A 22,138-nucleotide genomic window follows, 5' to 3' on the forward strand; every position below is an offset into this window, starting at 1 on the left:
CATCCTCCAATCCTATCTGCATCCAGAATTTGAGTGATCTATGTATGTAGAACCTTAAAATGAGACTCCTAAGAAGGGACCTGATAGTTGTTCAACTATTCAAAAATCTGTTATGTGTAACTCCATAAGTAGCGCTAAAGTTAATGAAAAACTATATGGCATCAAATTTCAGCTCAACATAAGGAAGAATTCCTCTAAAAACTAGGGCTTCGCCCTGGCTGGTATGACTCTGTTGGTTGGAGCGTCATCCCATACACCAAAAGGTCACAGGTTCAATTTCTGGTCAGGGCACATACCCAGGTTTCAGGTTCCATCCCTATTCGGGATACGTGCTGGAGGCAACTGATCGATGTTTCCCTCTCACATTGATACTTCTCTCTCTCGCTCCCTTCCTCTCTCTAAAATTAATAAACATATCCTCAGGTGAGAATTGAAAAATAAAATCAATAAAAACTAGGGCTTCAACAATAGAATAGGCTTCCTAGACAAGGTAATGAGCTTCCTGCCATTAAATGTATTCAAATAGAGGCTGATGATTATCCAGGATGATGGAGTGGGATCATCTTTTACAATATTAATATTCTAACTTCTTGGCTTATCTAACCCTACATTGACTAATACAAAGCTGAATTATACCAAACAACTCTAACCATGATCCCTAATACATAGTATAAGATTTCGTTTGCCTTTTCTATCAACCCCTCTTCAGTCATACCTCTTATTTCTGCAAGCTCTATTTTAGTTATCTTTTAATTCTAATTTTAAAAATACAAATATTATTCTCTTAAATGTGTACGCTATTTTATCCGTTATAAAAACAATTCCAAATATATTAGTTCATTTCGAACTTTGAAAATCCTCTGGCTGGGAAGAAATTTATAAAACAGCTGAGTATCATGATGACAGTCCCTGAACCGCAGCACAGCAGCAGCAGTTACGAATCAGCTGTTCTGGACGGTTGCCCCGTGGGTTTTAGGGAGTATCCACTGACACTATCCTCTTCTGCCACTAAAGGACACACATATGTATTTAAGACGACCTTTAAGTTTTAAGTTAAATGAATGTGAGGGGAAAAAAGACAGTATTTTTATTTTTTAAGGATGTTAATCCATGACCTTTAAAATGAAGGAGCACTTCTATTGTACCCAAAGGGTACACTGAATATTACCTGTTGCAGAATCTGATTTTGTATCAGAAGTGGGTGTTGTCTCACAAAGCTCTACATTTCTGGGCTGAGAGTTTTCAGAAGTGTTGTTAGGTTCAAATGAGGTGGATGGAGTAGAGACTGAATTTTCTGACTGGCTGCCATTTACCACTGATGTTTCACCTTTTAATGAGTGCATCTAGTGAGAAAACACATTGAATTAATTAACAGATAAGAACCTAAATTTACCATGGCAGATGAGACCAAAATATGAGTAAATCAAAGCATATACTTTCTAAGCAGAGAGATCTAAAATATATAATTCTAAACATGACATAATCATGTTATGGAATTCTACTGTAAACTTACAAGAGCATAGAAGATTTTAAAAGTACGATGTTGCTTTTCATTCAAATTATAATTCAAGGGGAAAAGTTACAAGCTATATCAGTAATTTTCCCAAAGTGGATGCAAATGAGAAATTGAGTAAGGTCCTTAAAACATGTCAAGCAATATTCCATTAGGTATCTTAATGTGACAGGAACTCTCTTGCAACAAAGAGTGATATACATTATGTGGTTAGGTGAGGGAAGAAAAGAGAAGGGGAAATAAATCACTCAAGTATTAGGTACAGGCACCTCTAACTTCATGCTATTTCTAAAACCAGTCCAGGAAGACAGTATTTACTACCTTTCCAACTTAATGGCATGGCAGGTTCCTGAATATACAGAGTAGTTCCAAAAATACTCCAATGTCGAGGTTCCTGGCTAATCATTTTCCCATGTTTATACAAAGAATAATTCTGTTCCTTCTCACCTGCCGGACTTTGTGAATTCTGGTAACAAGTTCATCTGCGGAAACACTTCCTGCTATTACTTCCAAGGGAATTCCACTGTCTCCAATAAAGAAACTGGATGGAACACACACTACAGGATCTGCACAGTTAAATTAAGTCTAACAATTCATGGGAATCAAGGGAATAATTTTATGAAACACTACTGATAACAAAGCAAAACAAAATCATCTTTGTGAATTTCACAAAATCAGGTACCATGTTTACAAATAACTTCAATTACTGCATGTGACATGGGGATTTATGGTTTGTATTGCATATCTGAATGGAGAACACCTACATCCCCCCATCATAACTTTCACATCTATATTGCCTCTTGTCAGCTACTTCTAACATGCCAACCAAATTGCTCCATACTACTATCTAGATGCTCACAATAAACTCCCTATGATTCCATTTGCTACAATGGACTGTCTCAAAGGAACAGTAATATAAAGTTCCCATAAACAAGAAGGCATGGATGCAAATGAGAAATTGAGTAAGGTCCTTAAAACATGTCAAGCAGTATTCCATTAGGTATCTTAATGTGACAGGAACTCTCTTGCAACAAAGAGCGATGCACATTATGTGGTTAGGTGAGGGAAGAAAAGAGAAGGGGAAATAAGAAATCACTCAAGTATATTAGGTTCAAATGAGGTGGATGGAGTAGAGACTGAATTTTCCGACTGGCTGCCATTTACCACTGATGTTTCACCTTTTAATGAGTGCATCTAGTGAGAAAACACATTGAATTAATTAACAGATAAGAACCTAAATTTACTATGGCAGTTTGTAAATAAAAATAAGTAACTTCTAAATGTCATGAATTAACCAAAAGAAAGGTAAATACTCAAGCAAAATATATGTAAAACTGATTCTTCGGTGAAAGGATACAGATTTGTGAAAATTGTAGGCAGGCTTCACTGTAAAAGGAAACAAAAACAAAATTAAACAGAAAATCATTAAGAGAATACAAGTGTTTCCCAAATACTGAGTTGTTTTTATAAAAATTTACTATACCAATTAAAAGCATTTTTCTGAAACTACTACTAGTTCATTTCATAGCCATTAGCTGAAGGAGGAAAATATAATTCTTATTTCACAGATCTTTTCTGTTTCATAATTTTCAGATTAAAGAAGTTACTCTTGCTACCCACAAACTGGTGGCTGAATCTGGTTGCTAAACTCAAGTTAGTATCTGTCATGTTGCTTCCTTAGCAGCAAGTATACCTGAATACAATACTTTGTAATAAGAAGATATTGATGCCTATGACTTACTTATGCAAGAGATAATACCACACCTATAATAACAAAGGACTGAAAACAACCTAAATATCCACCCAAAAAAACTGATTAATTATGCAATCATAAAAAAAAAAAAAAGGTACAAAAAAAGTATTTCAAAGGGTATAGGGTGAAATAAATGGTGATGGACGAAGACTTGACTTGGGGTGGTGAACACACAATAGTGTACAGGTAGGTGATGTTGTAGAATTGCGCACCTGAAACCTTTTTATAATTTTGTTAACCAGTGTGACCCCAATAAATTTAATAAAAATTAAAAAATGCCTTTTTGTATAAAAGGGAAGGAAATATGTATTTTCTTGATTTGGCTGCCTCCAAAGAAGGGAACTGGGTGGTTAAAGACAAGGATGGGAGCCCTGGCCAGTGTGACAGTTGGTTGAGCATAGTCCCATGCACGGAAAAGTCACCAGTTCAATTCTGGGTCAGGGCACATGCCAGGGTAGAGGGCTCAACCCCCGATCTGCAACGTGTAGGAGGCAGCCAATCTATGCTTCTCTCTCTCTCAACCTCCCTCCCTCTAAAAATCAATAAAAAATCTTTAAATAAATAAATAAATACCAAGAATCCTATCTTCTCAGAAGTAACCACTGTAAACTTCTGATGCATGTCCTACCAATTTATTTTCAATGGAGGCTATCTCCATAAATAAATACACACTAAAATGTTCCTACATTAGGTAATTTTATTATATAATAAATAGAATTTACTTTTCATAATTTAAAAGATACTCTAGATTCTATTAGCAGGCAATCCAGAGTGAAACAAACATAAACCATCACTACACGTAGCCATCCCTGCATCCACTAATAGAAACTTATTTTTTAAAATGCTAGATAGCCCGGCCGGGTGTGGCTCAGCGGCTGAGCATCGACCTAGGATCCAGGAGATTGGGGTTCGATTCCCGGTCGGGGCACATGCCCGGGTTGTGGGCTAGGCAGCCGATCAATGACTCTCTCATCATTGATGTTTCTCTCTCTCTTCCTCTCCTTTCCTCTCTCTGAAATCAATAAAGATATGTTTAAAAAACAAAACAAAAGCTAGATAAAAAGTCTGTATATATGCTCAAGAATTCTAAAACTCTTACTTCTCCCACATTTCCAATGAAGCCCTACATTCCTCATGCCATTATTGACACTAAAAGGTGCTTCTGAAAGGTAATGGCCAACATAAATGATACAATACACATAAAGTGATAAGATTCTTTTAAAAAAGCGATTACAGCTCAATATATAGTTCAGTAACTATTGTGAAACAGACTGCACAATAATTTGCTTTACACAGTTTCTGTTAACATTGAAATTTTTAAATAAAGTTTCTAAACTTACAGGTAAATTTCTGAATACTACTGTCAATTTCTTGACAGTAATTGTCAAACATTATTCATTCTGATATTATTAATATCAAAAGGACTGCAAAAGCACTTTGCAATTAGTAATGAATTAATGTTTCTAGGAATTGATCATTGATGGCTGCTGCTATCATCATAAAGAGAAACAACCAGGCACTATGCTCTTTTTGTAAGCTGTTTCTAATGGAAGACATACCACCATCTATGAAGTAGTCTTGAAGAGAAAAATAAAAATCCAATCTGAATCCAACTGTCAGAGGAATAGAGGGCAGAGGAACAAACTAAATGACATAACAGGGCTGCAATCAACAAAATCCATACTACAGGAAACTAAGGCATCTTCAAAGAATAAATTGCAAAGAAAAAGACAGAAAGAAATATAGACGGGAAGCCTGTAGACTAAAAGAGACTTAAGAAACATCAATACATCACAATGTGCGAAACTTGATAGATCCTGAACCAAACAAGCTGAAACAAATTAAATTAATAATAAAACTATGACCCTGGCCCACAACGAATACTTAAATCTATTTGATGGGGCATCTTTTCCTTTGATGTCATTTAAGATAAATTGACAAATTATTACTGTACCTATATCACTTTTATCTAGGCTTCATACTGAAAATGCCTTTTTTTGTTGCCTTTGGAATTACATCATCACTACTCTTACTATTTTATTTCAACAAAGTCTGCTGATACAAAAATATTGACTTTATACACTAAAAAATGTTTTTACTCTCTTTATAACTGGCAATTATCTTCTGTATCTAGGAGTGAGGCCTTAAAAAAAGACCAAAAAAAACTATGACTGATGAGATAATTGAAAATTTTAATGATGGGTGGATGTCTGATATCAAGGAATTATTATTTTGAAGTATTCCAGTTATGTTAAAAAATTAAGAATCTTTATCTTTCAGAGACATACTAAAATATTTATAGATGAAATGATATAACAGATTTGTTTCAAATTATATGGGATGAGTAGAAATGGGAAGGGGTATAAATAAAACAAGACTGACCATGAGTTGATAATTTATTGGAGTGGTTGACAAGTACAAGGGGTTTATTATACTCTTCAGTTACTTTTTATATATTTGAAATTTTCAATAATAAAAAATTTTTTGAGGTGGGGGAGAAGGGATGAATTAAATAAAACAGACTTGGCCTGGCCGAGCGTGGCTCAGCGGCTGAGCATCAACTTAGGATCCAGCAGAATGGGGTTCGATTCCCAGTCAGAGCATATGCCTGGGTTGTGGGCTCGATCCTCAGTCAGGGGCATGCAGGAGGCAGCCAATCAATGACGACTCTCTCATCACTGATATTTCTCTCTCTCTCTCCCCTCCTCTCTCTGAAATCAATAAAGATATATTTTAAATAAATAAATAAACAGACTTGTGGGTAGCAGGTACTATGAGGGACCTATAAATGTCCTTATTCCTATTAAACAATTCCATTCCCAAAAATAAGATCCAAAAGAGTGGTCAACCTTTCAGAGATAGTCAATATGTGATTTACAGTTACTTCCAAGTTCTTAGAAGCTAAGGATCACAATTCTTTTGTATTCCTGCTTGATAGGCTAGGAGAACTTAAGTTTTTCAGCAAGATATAATTAAGAATTTGGAAAACAGCAATCAGAATTTAAGACCGCAATATGCCTTAGATAAAAATCAATATTCTTATAGTCTAAAAGTATCACCATAAATCACAACAAAGACTAAAGTTAAAATGTTTTTTTTAAATGAAGGATTAAAACATTAAGCAAACCTTTTGGTATCGATTTTAATAGCAACAAAATTGTTTGAAGATGCTTCTGTAACTTTCTCATCTTCCCAACTTGCAGCCATCTGTGTAGACTGCTCATCATCACCTATAAAACATTTCAAGGATTTTTATTACATAAGGCCAGTATCTGCTGATTCTTTTCCCTAGAAATCTGGAAATGCAAATAAATAATAATCCAACAAATACTATTTTGTACCGAATCTGAAAACTGAATTTTTCCATAAAATGAAAAGTATGACTATATGCATTGCTAAAAAAAAGAAATAAAAAACAAAATATTGCCATTTAGTTATACAAAGCATTTTCTAAAAGAAGACATCCAAATAGTATCCACAATAATTATAAGCCATGGATAGAAATGTACAGTGACTATTTTGGCTTTTCAACATGATGTATAATATTCCTCATTTATGTAGCATCTTTCTGTTGAGTTCAATGTCCTCCAGAATCCCTCCAAGGTGGACAGAGGCAGGTGCAATTCTGTTTGCAGACTTGGACTTGCTTTTTCTCATAGGTATGCTAATCATAAAAGTTATGCTGACCCAAAACTAATTTATGGTGACAGAATTCAGCATAGTATCTACCTTGGTGGAGGTGCTAACAATTGGGAAAGAGCATGAAAAAAATCTCCCGGGCTGCTGGAAATGTTTATATCTTATCTGGATGACAGTTACACAGTTGTATTCACATGTAAAAATTCATCGAGTTGTTTCACTTATTATAGTTCACGTAGTATGTCGTACTTCAATGACAACATTTTTCAAAGTTATACCTAGCAAGAGATTATTTCCATTTTAGACCTATAATGTCTATATTTTGGCATGACCACTTACTGATGGACAGAGGGAAACTTAACCTGAGTAAATCACTGAAAAATATTTGAGGTTAGCAGAGCTAAGCACTTTCTCAAAGGTGAGCAATCTTTGCCAATTTACGGATAAAAAATGTTTTCAGGTCATATTTTTCATTTTATAAAAATGAGATTATTCTATACCTGCTCTTTTGTAAACTGCTTTCACATACATACACACACACACACACACACAAGCACAAATTTAATCCATACTTAGCCTTCCCCATATCAGTTACTTGTTCATGGTACATCCATTCTTTCAGTTCTCAGGCCAAAAACTTTAGTTACCCTTGACTTCAGTTCTCCAAAATACAGTTGACCCTTGAACAACACAGGGGTTAGGGGCACCACCACTCCCCACACCCCATACCATCAAAAATCCACCTATGAAGGGATCCATGCTGTTCAAGGGTCAACCACATATCCAGAATGTAACTATCTCTTACTACTTTCACTGCTACCACCCTGATTTATGCTACCACATCTCACCTAGATGGTTACAATAGCTTCCCAACTGATTTCTCTCCTCAGGCTATGCTTAACACATCAACTTTTCTTAAACTTTCACATCACATCAACCCTCTGTTCAAAATCCTACAAAGGCTCCCCATTTTCCCTCAAAGTAAAAGCTAAAGTCCTCAGAGAAGTCCAGGTACCTCTCTGTCCTCATTTCCATTTTCTTCCTTACTATTCCTTTCCTTTCTATTCCTCAAATTATGAAAGACACTCTTATTTTAAGGTCTTTGTACTAGTTGTTTCCTCTGCCTTGAATTTTCTTCCCCCAGTATCTACATGGTTAACTCTCAACTACCACAAGTCCTTGCTCAAATATTATCTTCTCAATAAAGCCTTCCCTAACCACCTCTTCAGATATTATACACTCTTCAGATATTCCCAAAGTTTCCTTATTTCCTGCTCCCCCCCCCCCGGTAATATCACTTTTAATAGAGTATGTTTTTTACTTATTATGTTTACTGTTAATTGTATTTTCCACTAGAATCCAGGCTCCACAAGGGCAAGAACTGGTTTCCTTTTTACTTGCTGATAGGTAATAACTCAAATGCCTACACAAAACCTGGCATGTGATAAGTAGGTGGTATATAGCAAGCTCTTATTAACTATTTTGTGGAATAAATAGCTAAGTTTTTGGTATAGTAAGTCTCTTGGCATGATTACAATACTTGACTAATGCTGCACATATGAGTATATTTTGTGTGACAAGAGATCCAGGAATACTAGGAATAGGGGCTTGAGAAATCTGGCCACGGAAAAATAAACAGAGACTTTACTGTATCCACAGACCAAGACTAAAATGAATGCCCATCAGCAGACTCCTAGATGTTGAAGAAGCAGATGGCACCCGGCTGGCATGGCTCAGCAGTTGAGCATCAACCTAGGATCCGGGAGATCGTGGTTTGATTTCCGGTCAGGGCACATGCCCCAGTTGCGGGCTCGACCACCAGTTGGGGATGTGCAGGAGTCAGCCAATCACTGACTCTCCCATAATTGACGTTTCTATCTCTCTCTCCCCCTCTCCCTTCCTCTCTCTGAAATAAACAGGCATATTTAAGAAATAAATTTTTTTTTAAAAAGCAGCAGATGGGGGAAACTTTCATTTGCAATGACATTATTCTGAACACCTCAAGCACTATGGGCTGCAGAGAGATGTAAAATTTCATGTCAAATAGCTGTACGGGACATTCTTACTTCAAACACTTCTTATATAAGACTGTGAAGCATGAGGGATCCTTTTTATTCATTCTTCCTTTCATACACCCACAATTTCAGTCCACATTTACTTTGTGCTAGGCATTGGGCTATAAACTAAATATAAACAAACGAGACACTGTCTGCCCTCAGTGAAGATTAAAATCTAATGGTACAAAAAAGTACTTTAGTAAACAACTATAAATAACTATAGTAATAAATGCTGTGGAAAAAGAACACAACGATGAGAGAAAATAATGAGACCACCTCAGGTCGGTCAGGGAAGCTCTCTCTGTGGTAACACTTAAGGTAAGACTTGCCCTAGCCAGTATGGCTCAGTGGTTAGAACATTGGCCTGAACACCGAAGGGTTCCAAGTTTGATTCCTGATCAAGGGCATATAACTTGGGCTGCAGGTTCGATTACAGTCCAGGTGCAACCAATTGATGTGCCTCTCTCACATCAATGTTTTCTCTCCCCCGCCCAGTCTCCCCATTCCATACTCACTCTCTGAAAAGCAATGGAAAAAATATCCTCAGGTGAGGATTAACAACAAGAGAGACTTAAAGGATGAAGGAGCTGAGCCATGCCAAGGGCCAGAGGAGTTCACTAAGCAGAAGGAATTTAAGTGTAAGGGAGCGTAAGACAAGGTAAGACTGAAGAGTTAAGAGTCAAAGATTACTCCCACACTTAAGGTTTCTCCAAATGGACGTCAGGTGGTGCCATTTACTTAGATGTAGCACACTGGGGGGAAAAACACAGGTGCAGGCAGTAAATATACTTTTAGGCTTGAGAATGCTGTGAGACATCCAACTGGGGACGTCAAGTAGGTAGCATGGATCTGCCACTTCTGAGGTTGATGCTTTGCACTCCCTCTCCTACGTTGTACCAGATGTCACATCCCCAGGAACAATGTTTGTCCATGACTCAGCCTAGTAGCAGCAGCAGCTGCTTGGTCAAGAGGTATAACATTGAATAGAATTATTTAACTGGGTGAAAGCTATCTTAACACTACTGAGTGGAATTATTAATTGCCAACTTCAGTATCTTTAGTTCCTTCGTTTTAATCCCATTATGAACTATGCCATGGAGTGGGTGGGCTAAGATTTTAGGAGAAAACATTGTCTCCTTGGTAGTATCAGCAGTATTCAAAGTAAAGGTACTTAAAGAGAACAGTACAAACTCAGAAGTAAGAACTGCAGACCCTAGTAGAGCCAGCAATTCCAACTTAGAAAACCTCCATCTAGTTTAACCAAAAAACAGTGTCTGTCAAGGAAATTTTAGCCCACTGGTAACACTAGTCAATGAACTGACACCTTAGCTTCAGGGTCCTTGTCAGATTATTCTACCTTCCCAAGAACAGAATAAAAATCTTTTTCACTTTTAATTTTATTGATTTGAGAGAGAGAGAGAGGGAGGGAGGGAGGAGAGGAGGAAGAAAGGCAGGATGGGGAGAGAGACATCGATTTGTTGTTCCACTTATTTATGCATTCACTGGTTGATTCTTGTATGTGCCCTGACAGGAGATTGAACCGAAACCTTGGCATATTACAATGAGACTCTAACCAACTGAGCTACCCAGCCAGGGCCATTTTCTTTCTTTCAACTTACACAGCTATCATACTTTGAAAATCCTTGTTAATTTGTTGGCTGAACTAGTAGTAATCTCTACAGTCTCCTAACATCAATCCTATAATATTCTTTAATTCATCCATGAAAAGTTCACTAAATATAAACAACTTGCCTAAAAATGTTCCCTACTTGAGTAGTTATATGAATCAAAGTTACCCTTAAGACCACTTCTTCCAGCTATAAGGGTACCTTTTTAATTTCCTACTGAGTTAGCATATTATTGTTGAGGTCTCAGAACTAAGACACTCATGAGTTCTGGCTGTATGCTTCAGTTATGCACAAAGGTAGGCAACCTGCAAGTGTTGCAGTTTCATGATGCTACTGTCTATAAATTCCTAGAGTGACACTAATCTTAGCTAGTCTTGGATATTCACTTCCCAAAACGCTAGAAAAGCCAACAGTATTCTGAAAGGGTCAAGGGTCAGACTCTGACATTGCTAATGGTCTTCCTGCAAACATTCAACAGTCATTGATATTCTAAAAACAGAACACATGCTCATCAGTAAAAACTGAAGAAGGTATATATATACACACAAAGCCCTAAAGACCTACAACTTTATGTTACTACTGTAATCATTAACACTACTGTTTCCAAATAAATTTCCAAATGTTTGTTAATTAAATTGGGCATTTCGTCTTTCAAATTAACTGATTAACCCAAAAGTGCCTTCTAGGAAGATTTGGACACCATCAATTGTGTTTTTTTGTTTAAAAAACATGACTACCATAATCCTAGATTTTCTGATTTGTATACCAATTTCAATAATCACATAAAGTTTACAATTGTTTTTTCTTAAGAAACAACCAAACAAACAAAAAAAATCCCACTTCTTTTAAAGCTGCTAAAAAAAATTGTCAAGACAATATGTAAATCCTTTTTGTGACCCTGGTGCGTGTCACTTAGCCACCGAGGACATAAGTTTCCTCATCTATAAAATGGAGATGATAAAACCTGTTCTACCTACCACAAGAATCAAGAGATTTTATGTGAAGAACACAACTTAAAATGCCATAAAACTATTATAGTGCTCTTCATAAGCATAGTGGCTATTATTTCATTTTTCCTTTTAAATCTACTTTTTTCTCTTACGGGATTACAGCAATTTTATGTGAAATATAAACTGTAAAACAGCATAAGAGAATATGAACTACTTAAACTCTTCTAAATTAACAGCATTAGAAATTTACCTATAAATTTAACACAACAAAACTATCATAAGTTTCAAATTTAATGTTAACCAAAACTCCTATTTCAGCAACCTGTTCTCACTGCAGTGCATAAAATGATAGAGCTATTATGCAGCCTCCCAAGAGTCATGAGTTAGTAATGAGTAAACCGTTATTAAACACAAATAGTTGAAATAATACACCTCAAATTAACACTACTCACGAACACTGATTTGGTTCATGTAACAAGAATGCGCAATTCCATAGAGGCATAGGTTTACTGTAAGGCTAGAAGATTTCAGTAATAAAATAGGGGAGTAATAAAACACGGAGCACATTAACCCAGAGCAACCCGGGGTAAATGAGCTAATACACGCTCTAGAAATTGTAGATATTAGAGCAGGAAGACGATAAGAAGAACCAAGGACTGAACAAACAAATGGAAAAACAAAAATTTAAATCAACTTGCAACAAAGCAATTATTTCACATTAGAACCTCCCCACTATCATTTTAAAAATCCAACCTATATAAAGCTCAACAGTTTGCGCTGCAGGAACAGATGAACGCCGGCAGCCGTGAACATCAGGAGGTGTCTCTTTGTTGCTTACCGATGACACAGCTTTCTTCCTGACAGCCCACAACTAATTACCAACCCGACTGCCTGCTTAATGGCCTGGCCTACCCCCACCTACACGCCAGGAACTACACTCGGGCGTTAAGGCATCCGAAGTGGGTCCTCGGGCGCAGAGAGCTCTAAGGGGGCGCCCGGGAGGGGCAAGGGGGTCTGTGGCGCCGACTCCCCCGAAGGCGGGTGAGAGGCTGGGCGGTGGGGCCGGGCGGCCTGCTCGCCGCGTCTCCGCGCCTCAGGCAGCGAGGGGCCGGCGGGGCTCAGGGCTCCGGGGCTGAGGCTGTGACAGCGCCTCCCGCTCGGGCGGTAGGAGCCAGGCCCTCTGTAACCCTAACGGACGCGGGAGCCACTGAAATGCCAGGGACGGGCAGCCCGGAGCAAAGGCTGTGGGGCCCTGGGGTTGGAGGTAGGCCGGAGAGGGTGTCCGGCCATGTCTCGGGCCCCCGCCCTCTTCACCTGCCACGAATACCACGAAGACCGCGCCGCTGCTCTTGGCCGACGCGATGGCGGCGGGAATGGCGCCCTGGAACCACAGCATCGCTCCCCGCAGGTCTAGGTGCTCGCTCGAAGTGTTGTCGTCGCGGTCCGGCAGCTGGCCCCGCCCTCCCCTTCGTCGGACCCCGCGGCCCGGGCAGCCCCAGCTGGCCCGCCCACCGCCTCCGGCTCGGCACGGACGCGCAAACTCATCAGCGGGCTCTAGGGACGCGCACAAACCAGCGGGCAAGGAGCGCGCCGCGTCACGTGAGGCTGCACGTCGCAGTCCGCACGGCGCCCCATAGCCCGGTCCCGTCGGCAAGTTGGTGCGTGCGCGCGCCCGCTAGGCCTCAGGTCCCGCAGCCCCGGAAGTGGAAGGAAGCCGTGGAAAGGGTGACTAAACCGTTACGGCGCGTCGGCGGAGCCTGCGTGAGGCATGACGGGAATTGTAGTCTTCATAGGCTACTATTCGTACCGGGGGGAAAGGTGACTGTGATTTCCGGGCACCGCTAAGGGGGTGCGATGAGAGCCGCTTCACACTCCATAAAGGGAAGGAGAGGAAGGGGCGCTCGGTGACCCGGAGGGGCCGGGCTCTAGCCCCTTGAGACCTTGAATGTGAAGGAAGTCGCCCCCACTCCGAGGGGAGCCCTGCTTGGTAGGGCACGAGGTAATTCTCTGCTAGGATTAGTGGCCGGTGTGTGTTTGGACTGGCTGTCTCTCAGCGCGGAGCTAAATAGGCTCTGTAGGGACTTAGTGAAAGGCTTTGATTTCTATTGAACTTACTTTATCAGCCCACCCTTGAAGAAAAACAGGATAAAAGCCACGACAGGCACCTGTGTAACACCGTAAACCCGTGCACCTGAGGGGAGGTAGCAGCATGTAGGCCTGAGCAGCTTTTTAGTAATTGACTAGAGAGCGTTAGGAAACCTAACGACGCCTGGCTGTGCTGCTCCGGCTGCTCGCTAAAGCAGCTCAAATGCGGAGAACAGATCATGATTTATTTTCCAGCTACTGTACATGGTAATAGGAAAGAGAAGACTAGGGAATGATTTTGTTGACAGTTTCATGTAAGAAGGTTTTATAATCAAGACATGGCACTCTGTGACTGGTTGCCCTTAAAGTGAAACCTGATCCATATTTAATATTTTCATGAAATCGCGCGGCCAAACTACTAAAGACTTGATTGGTTTATTTAAAGTTGCATATGCTGTCACATTATACGGTCTGCATCAATTAAATTTCTCCTCCAGCAGTACAAACCATTCCATAATCTTTGTAGGATTAAGGAGATGCTCCATCTGAAAATACGCCTTTTCCTGCAAATGAATAACCTAAAAATAGCTAACGGATCGCATTCCAATTTTTATTTCCTTTTTTCCAATCAGGACTTGCATATAGCATTATTATAAACTGAAACATAGCACTGATTATAGACAGTTGCCGCTTATATAGGACACCTTTCCTCAAGAAGAATTGGAGTTGGTCCTCAACACCAACTTTGTAAGTGGATTTCTTAAAATTCTACCAACCTAAAAATTCTTTCAGTAGAGCCATGATTTTAATTATTCCTAGTGTTAGAATTAAATATTATAGGAGTCATTCATAGCCTTTCATTCATTCATCAGATGTTTATTGCTCTCCTACTGTGAGGTAGGCATTGTACTTGGCATTAATGAGGAGGCGGGGCAGTCAGACAAAGGCCCTGCTTTTGTGACTTCGGGCTGTTCTCAAGAGGAAGGCAGACAGGGAACAAGTGATGGTGAGAGGGGTCATTGTGAGCGCTCCAGAGGTGTGATGATGTGACCAAACATGGAGAGTGGGGTCAGAAAAGGCCTTTCTGAGAAAATGACATGTCAGGAGAAATCTAGGTAGGAAAAGGAGAAGACTGTTCCAGGTGGAGGAAACAACAATGTAAAGGCTGCGGAGGAAGTGAGAACAGTACCCTTGAAAAACTGAAGAATATCCAGTGCAGCTAGAACATAGAAAGGGGGAGTGAAGGGCACATAATCCTGGAAAGGTAAGCAAGGATTAGATCAGACGGGCCTTGGAAGTCATGTTAAGGGTTGCAGACATTTTTCTAAAAACCCATGGAATTTTAAACAGGAGTTACCTATAAAACTTGTGTTTTTAATATGCAGCTGCGCTGTAATTTAAATGGATTGGATTGGAAGTGGAATGGGTGAATGAGCCTGGTTAAGAGGCTGTTGTCCGTGTATAAGGGAGATGGAGAAGTAGATCCTTTTAATATTTTGGAAGCAGACCCAACAGGCATTGTTGTTGACTAGGTATGGAAGTTGAGGAAGGAGTAGTCAAGAAGAGATCTTGAGTTTCTGTCTTTGGAAACAGTGTAGAAGATGGCAGTGAGGTAGGGAACAGGAGAGGAAGAGCAGGTTGGTGGGGAGGAGTGCGTGAAGATGTGAGCTCAGTATTAGACACGTGTTTACAGTGCTGAAGAGACATTAAAGTGGAGGTGTTAAGTTACTAGGCAGATAGGTAAGAGACTTGGACTCAGAAAACACTTCTTACCTAGAGATAAGAATTTGAGATTTGTCTCCATGCAGGTGATAATTGAGGCTCTGGAGGATGTTATCATAGAGTGTGCAAAGTGAGGAGATAAGAGTGTATGACTGAGGTCTTAAAACCTCCAACATGTACAGGGTTGTACAGAAAAGTATAAACCAGGAAAGGAAATTCAGGAAAGGTAGTGGGCGGGTGGGGAGGGGGGGAAAGTGTATGTGGAGGAAAATGGGAGAGTGGGATACAGAAGTAGCCAAGGGTAGAGAAGTTTGAGAAGAATGGATGAGAAACAGCTATGCTGAATGCTGCTGCAGGGTCAACTTAAATAAGATTTTTAAATGTCCATTGCTTTTAGCCCTGGCCAGTGTGGCTCAGTTGGTTGGATGTTGACCTGTGCACCCAAAGGTTGCTGGTTCTGTTCGATTCCCAGTCAGGGCACACGCCCGGGTTGCATGCTCACTGTCCAGTAGGGGGCATGACAATTGATGTCTCTCTCTCCCTCTCCCTTCCCCTCTCTCTAAAAACCAGTTTTTAAAAATCTTAAATGTCCATTGTTTTTAGCAACATAGAGGTGATTTTCAGCTTAGCAAGAGGGGTTTTAGTGGTTTCTTCTGTGTGGAATCCAGATGGCAATGGGTTGAATGAGGGGAGATAAGGGAGAGGTGTCAGTAAGTGTGAAGGGAAGGAGAAAGAAAGGATACTAGCTGGACAGGGATTTGGGTTGGGAAAGACGGCCTTTTATAAAGAGCGAAGAAACATGTGCACAGCCCGGCTGGTCGTCGTTCAGCAATTGAGCATCATCCTAGGATCCAGGAGATCAAGGTTCAATTCCTGGTCAGGGCACATGCCCGGGTTACGGGCTCGATCCCAAGTTGGGGGCGTGCAGAAGGTGGCTGATCAATGACACTCTCATCATTGATGTTTCTCTCTCTCCCTCTCCCTTCCTCTCTCTGAAATCAATAAAGATATATTTAAAAAAAGAGTATATAAAAAAAAAAGAAACTTGTGCACAATTAAATGCTGATAGAAAGGAGCTAGTCATGGAGAGACTGAACACACAAGAAAAAGGGAGGCCCCTGTGACGATGGGAGGGAAGATGAGATTGATGGCATATTGTGCAAACAGCCCACTCAACAATATTTTTTTAAGCACCTCCGCATTATTCCTTACTGGCAGAAAGGGGAAACTGCTAGATGCTTTTTTTAGCCTCCCCTCTTAGCCAGTAGGACCTGTGGGAAGTAGGGGTGGCCACTTCTAGGATAAGATTTCCTAATAAAAAGAGTCACATGGAGGAAAGTATAAACCACCTTTGCCGGATGTGGTTGTGCACATGATGCCCGGTACTGCTGCAGCTATCTTGTGTGGCCATGAGGAGCGACATTGCCAACACTCTGAGAACGGTAGATCAGAATGTGGAAGGCACTTGTGCCTATGACACAAGTCTTGTCTAGTGAGATAATAACTGTCCTCATTGGCTAGGCTACTGTAAGTTGGATATTGTGTCATGTAACCACCAGTATTCTAAACAAGCTGGAATGCAATCCAGAGCTTAGGGAGAGAGAAGAGACACCCTTTCCATTTCAACAGGAACAAGAAAGGAAAAATAATTTTGGACAGAAGTTTAAAAGTTTCAGGACATTAGGTTGACAATAAGAAAACAAGTTTTCATCTAAAGGCTGAACTTCTCCCTATGAAGGAGAGGTCATTTGCTGAGGGTGACAGGGGAGGGAAGTAAGGATATTGGTACCTTGAGGATAGGGGACAAGGTCTGAAATAATGTAGGTGAGTGTTGGAAGGAAAGGATGGAGGGTGGAGAGGGGAGTGAGTGGGAATGTAGTGTGCCAGGCAGTGCTGAGGGCCAGGTGAAATTGGTGTCCTGTATTTGCCTAGTGTGATTTCTCCAGTAGTCAGTCAATCCCTGGGGCACAGGCACTGAGAAAGTGGTGACATGGATTTATCCAGGGCTGTGGCTGCTAGACAGTGCGAGAAAGAATGAAGGAACAAGGGAGTTTAGGAGATGAGCAAAAGTGAGCAATGTGGTGAGACATGAACTAAACTGAATGGGAGACAAGTGGGACAATGGAGGGGGGAAAAAAGAGTAGAGGGGAGGCAATGGCCTGGAGGGCAGGAGCAGGCAGGAGACTGGTCAGCAGCATGGGATTTCAAAATGTTAAATTTCAGCCTTAGCCGTTTTTGCTCAGTGGTTAGAGCGTGGACCCTCGGACTAAAGGGTCCTAGGTTGGATTCGGGCCAAGGGCACGTACCTTGGTTACAGGCTGATCCCTGCAAGCGAAAGGCAACCAATCGGTGGTGGTTTCTCTCTCCCTCCCTCCCTCAGTCTTCCTCTCTCTCTCTCCCCCTTCCACTCTCTCTGAAAAGCAATGGAAAAAAATACCCTCAGGTGAGGATTAAAAATAAAAAAAGTTGCCCTGCCAGGCATGGCTCAGCAGTTGAGCATCGACCTAGAATCCAGGACATCACAGTTTGATTCCCAGTCAGGGCACATGCCCGAGTTGTAGGCTCGATCCCCAGTAGGAAGCCAGTCAATGACTCTCTCATCATTGATGTTTCTCTCTCTCTCTCTCTCTCCCTCTCCTTTCCTTTCTCTGAAATCAATAAAGATATATATTTTTTAATAATTTTTTTTTAATATATCTTTATTGATTTCAGAGAGAGGAAAGGAGAGGGAGGGAGAGAGAAACATCAATGATGAGAGAGTCATTGATCGGCCGCCTCTTGCACGCCCCCGACTGGGGGTCCAGCGCACAACCCGGGCATGTGCCCTGACCAGGAATCGAACCCCTCTCGCCTGTATCCTAGGTCAACGCTCAACCGCTGAGCCACACCCAACCGGGCTATATTTTTTTAAAGTTAAATTTCTGAGGGTGGGGGGCAGGAATCAGGAATTATGGAAATTTTTTATGATAGTTTTTATTGATTTCAGAAAGAGGAAGGCAGAGGGAGAGACAAATATCAGTGATATAGAATCATCAATCAGCTGCTTCCCGCACACCCCCTTGAGCCCACAACCCAGAAACACGCCAGGTTCATAGGTCAATGCTCAACCACTGAGCCACACCAGCCAGGCAGAAATTTCTGATTTCTTTGAGATTCTTGAGTTTTAAAGTCCAAAACTACAAATCCAGTAGTCAGAACATATTCTTCCTGAATCAACACACCTGTCTTTCTTCCTTCAGAGTGAAACCGTGGTGAGCAGTTGAGCAGAGCAACGATGATGGGCCAGGTACAAAAGATCACCAGGCCGAAAAGTCCTGGGTGCTTAGCAAAGGACAATTGTAGGGTGTATCTTTGCCTCCAGGGTTACTTCTCTCCCCTAGCATATCCATGGTGCTGTGGTTTGGACCCCCGACCTTTTCTCCCTAGAGATAACATCTAAGCCTCAGTTGTATTCCAGCTCCAGGCCCAGAAAAGCAGCAAAACTAGACCAGCACCCCGACAGCTGGCCCCAGGACCAGCTGCATTGGAGTCCTGGAGATGCCCTGGAGCCTACCAATCAATCAGTGGAGACCTAGACCTGAAAGGACACACCTGAAAAGCTGTTGACTATTAAGATCTTCCCCTGCGACCTCCCCTAAAATTTCCACACACCCCTTTTTTTTAAAAAATATATCTTTATTGATTTCAGAAAGACAGAGAGAGAGAGAAACATCAATAATGAGAGTCATTGATTGGCTGCCTCCTGCACACCCCCTTTTGGGGACCGAGCCTGCAACCCAGGCATGTGCCCTGACTGGGAATCGAACCTCAATCTCTTGGATCCTAGGTCGATGCTCAACTGCTGAGCCATGCCGGCCAGGCTAAAATCTCCAACCTTAAAATCCCTAGGATAGAGGACCCAGCTCATTGGCTCTCCTTCCTGGGAGCATGCCTGCCAGTGCCTTTCCCTTTCCCTTCTCCCTCCCCCCCTCAATGTATTACCATTTCCTTCCTCACTGGAAAAGCCCCAAGGGCCCTTCCTTTACCTCTATCACTTGTTTCCTAAGCCCATTTCTTCTACAAATTACTTCTTCTACTTCTGTTATTTTCCAAATAAATGTTCTCTTACAGTTTGCGTCTTGGCTCTGAATTATTTCCTAGCCAGAACTCAAGTACTGCAGTTGCTGAACCCAGGTCTGTTCTGACCCCATGGGTCTAACGCCCAGTGCTCACTCCCCCACTCCTACAACAAAACCAGTCTCTTCTCTTTATTCTGTGTGCAACCAGCCACAGCAACCTTTTGATTCTTTTGTGTGTGTGTGTGTGTGTGTGTGTGTGTGTGTTTTTAATTCTCACCGAGGATATTTTTCATTGCTTTTCAGAGAGAATGAAAGGGAGAGAGAGAAATATCTGTCAGAGAGACACATCGATTGGTTGCCTCTTGCATGTGCCCTGACCGGGGCTGGGGATCGAGCCTGCAACCAAGATACGTGCCCTTGGCCAGAATTGAACCCGGGACCCTTCAGTCTGAGGGCCAACACTCTAACCACTGAGCCAAACCGACTAGGGCTATGTTATCTTTTTAAAAATTTTTTATTGATTGATTTTAGAGAGATGAAGGGAGAGAGACATCGATTTGGGAAAGAACCCACAACCCATGGAGTATCAGTCATATAGCCAACTGAGCTACCCAACTAGGGCTCTTTTGTGTTATCTTAAATCCTTTTAATTTCAACGTAGTGGATACCATGGTGCCCCACCCAGAGCCCTGCTTCAGAACTGAGGTACTCACTCCCCCAGCTGCTGCAGGGTCAGTGGCTAAAGGCGCAAAGCTGTGTGCTTCTCTGAGAATTGCAATCAGCCTAGGGCACAAAGGCCTGGGTCCCCTGCCTCATTTTGGCCTCAGAAGGGCCTATCTCCAGCCCCTCTTGTGGGGTCATCCTAGGCCTCTGTTACAACTGCATTTTACCAATGTTGTTAGCAACAGCGTTCACTCCCTAATAAACTTCCTGCAGCAGATTTTCTCTCAGTCTGTTCTGTGAACCCAAATGAGACAGAACCCTAATCACTTGAAAGATTCATACAAGTTTCCTAACTACTCTTTCTGCCTTCTTTTAGCCCATCCCACAAAATGTCATATCCATCTTTCCCCCAAATTATTTTTAGCGTGTTAGTTCCTTCTTAAAAACCTTTACTGGCTCTGTAATGCCTCCAAAAAATAAAAAAACTGTGTAGCCCAACATTCAATAGCCTCTACAATTGGGCTACTTTTCGACAACATTCATTTCTTCTACTTCTCCACCTGAGATCTCCAGACTGTCAACATAAGAAATACTCCAATCTGTAAAGAATTTTTGCGAGTTTATTTGAACCAAATTGACAATTGCCAGGAAGTCAAATCTCAACACACTGAAACAATGCTCCAGAGAGTGGCAGTTTTGCACATTATTTTAAACATTATAATCAAAAGAGGGGCCAAAAGTGGGTTACAGGAAATTCACTGGTGAGAGATTAGGGAGCCTGGAAAAAGCAAAAGGGAGGAACCTCTTGGGATTAGATAAAAAGTAAAATATATCTTTTATATAGGTGGGTATAGGATAGTTAATAGTTAACAACAAAATAAAAATAACAATGAAAGGGTTTATGGTCTACACCTTGATTGTGCCCTGAAGGGTCAGGAAAAGGAGAAGCTGCCCTGACATTCCAAAGGTATATTATCACACATGCAAAAGACAATGGACTGGCTCAGTTAAGGTACAGACTGACTTTTGTCAGGGAAAAGTCTAGCCTAGGATGTGACTGTTCTGGCCACAATGGCCAGAAGAATATACCTAAGGAACTAACAGTAAAGGTAGAGCAAGATCCCTACTGTACAGGACAAGGCCTGACAAGCTAGCCCAATAATCGCCGCTCCCCTTAAGTTCCCGTAGAAAGAAGAAACCAGTCACACTCCAGCCCAGCATAACCCCATTACTCATTGTAAGACATTGTGTTTAAATCGTTCCTTTTGTGTTGCTAAAGGTCCCCTTGTTTCCTGTACCAAAAGCTGACAGCCTGACAAATTATTGGAAACCCCTTTACTGCAATGCCTTTGTGGTTACTGAGCAAAAAGTAAGAGAAGAACTGAGGGTCAGGGCTCTTACATGGGTGAGACGCTGCAACTGTAGCCGCTGGCCAGCTAATAAAGGCTCCAAAATTCAAACACAAACTCTGGTGGTCGTCTGTCTCGGGTCACCCCAGAACAGTGACTACCTGCCATAAATGGCTTTTAGGTAAAAAGTTTTAATTTCAGACCATCCTATGTGGTTAGTTCAGGTCTCTGAGTTTGCAAGGCCAAGGCCGCCACAAAGGCCTTCCCTGAGCTTGTCAGGTTAGCATGTGGCCACTTTTCGTCCACAAGGCAAACCAGATTAATTTATTCACTGTCCACACCATATTCCTCATCATCTCTATTTTTGTTCACACCTTGCCTCTTGCATGGCATTCTCTCCTTTCAATAAATATTTAGTAGATCATCGCTTCTCTGCCTTTTGGCTAAGATCAAGTGTAAATATTTAGTAGATCAGAAGCTGGGAAAAACCTTTATGTTAGTTGATTGATACTATTTTTGTCCTCAAAAAGCTTACAGTCTTGTCAGAGGGAGAGACAATTATATACAGTATTGGCTTGGGTAATATGAAAGCCCCATGTACAGGGAATGGCAGAGAGGAAGGAGGGACAGGGACGGCCTCCTGGAGGAAGTGGCATTAATCCTGTTGTAACATAGTAAAAGTAGGAAATCCCAGGACAAGCGGAATAGGGAAACTAATAGT

General features: G+C 41.3%; 1 protein-coding gene and 1 long non-coding RNA gene across 3 annotated transcripts in view; one reads left to right on the forward strand and one right to left on the reverse strand.

The window, feature by feature from the left end:
• Window positions 1–13,239, reverse strand: part of UBXN4 (UBX domain protein 4) — a 34,868-nt gene extending 21,629 nt beyond the window's left edge. Inside the window, exons 1-5 of one of the 2 annotated variants that reach the window (XM_081141857.1) lie at window positions 12,855–13,239; window positions 6,394–6,496; window positions 2,871–2,899; window positions 1,961–2,079; window positions 1,169–1,343 (exon numbers count right to left, since the gene is read on the reverse strand). In XM_081141857.1, the coding sequence (XP_080997983.1) occupies window positions 1,169–1,343; window positions 1,961–2,079; window positions 2,871–2,899; window positions 6,394–6,496; window positions 12,855–12,936 (508 nt within the window). In that variant the 5' untranslated portion in view covers window positions 12,937–13,239. Of the gene's footprint in view, window positions 1–1,168; window positions 1,344–1,960; window positions 2,080–2,870; window positions 2,900–6,393; window positions 6,497–12,293 lie in introns of both variants that reach the window. The other variant, XM_081141858.1, reaches the window with a different exon arrangement.
• Window positions 13,240–13,358: 119 nt separating this feature from the next.
• LOC308559730 lies at window positions 13,359–19,387 on the forward strand. The gene is made up of 3 exons (XR_013999200.1): window positions 13,359–13,539; window positions 18,587–18,690; window positions 18,805–19,387. It is a non-coding gene; the product is annotated as an uncharacterized lncRNA (long non-coding RNA).
• Window positions 19,388–22,138: the final 2,751 nt, after the last annotated feature.

The sequence above is a fragment of the Miniopterus schreibersii genome (genome assembly GCF_964146895.1).
Source record: "Miniopterus schreibersii genome assembly, chromosome: 7".
Lineage (NCBI taxonomy): Eukaryota > Metazoa > Chordata > Mammalia > Chiroptera > Miniopteridae > Miniopterus > Miniopterus schreibersii.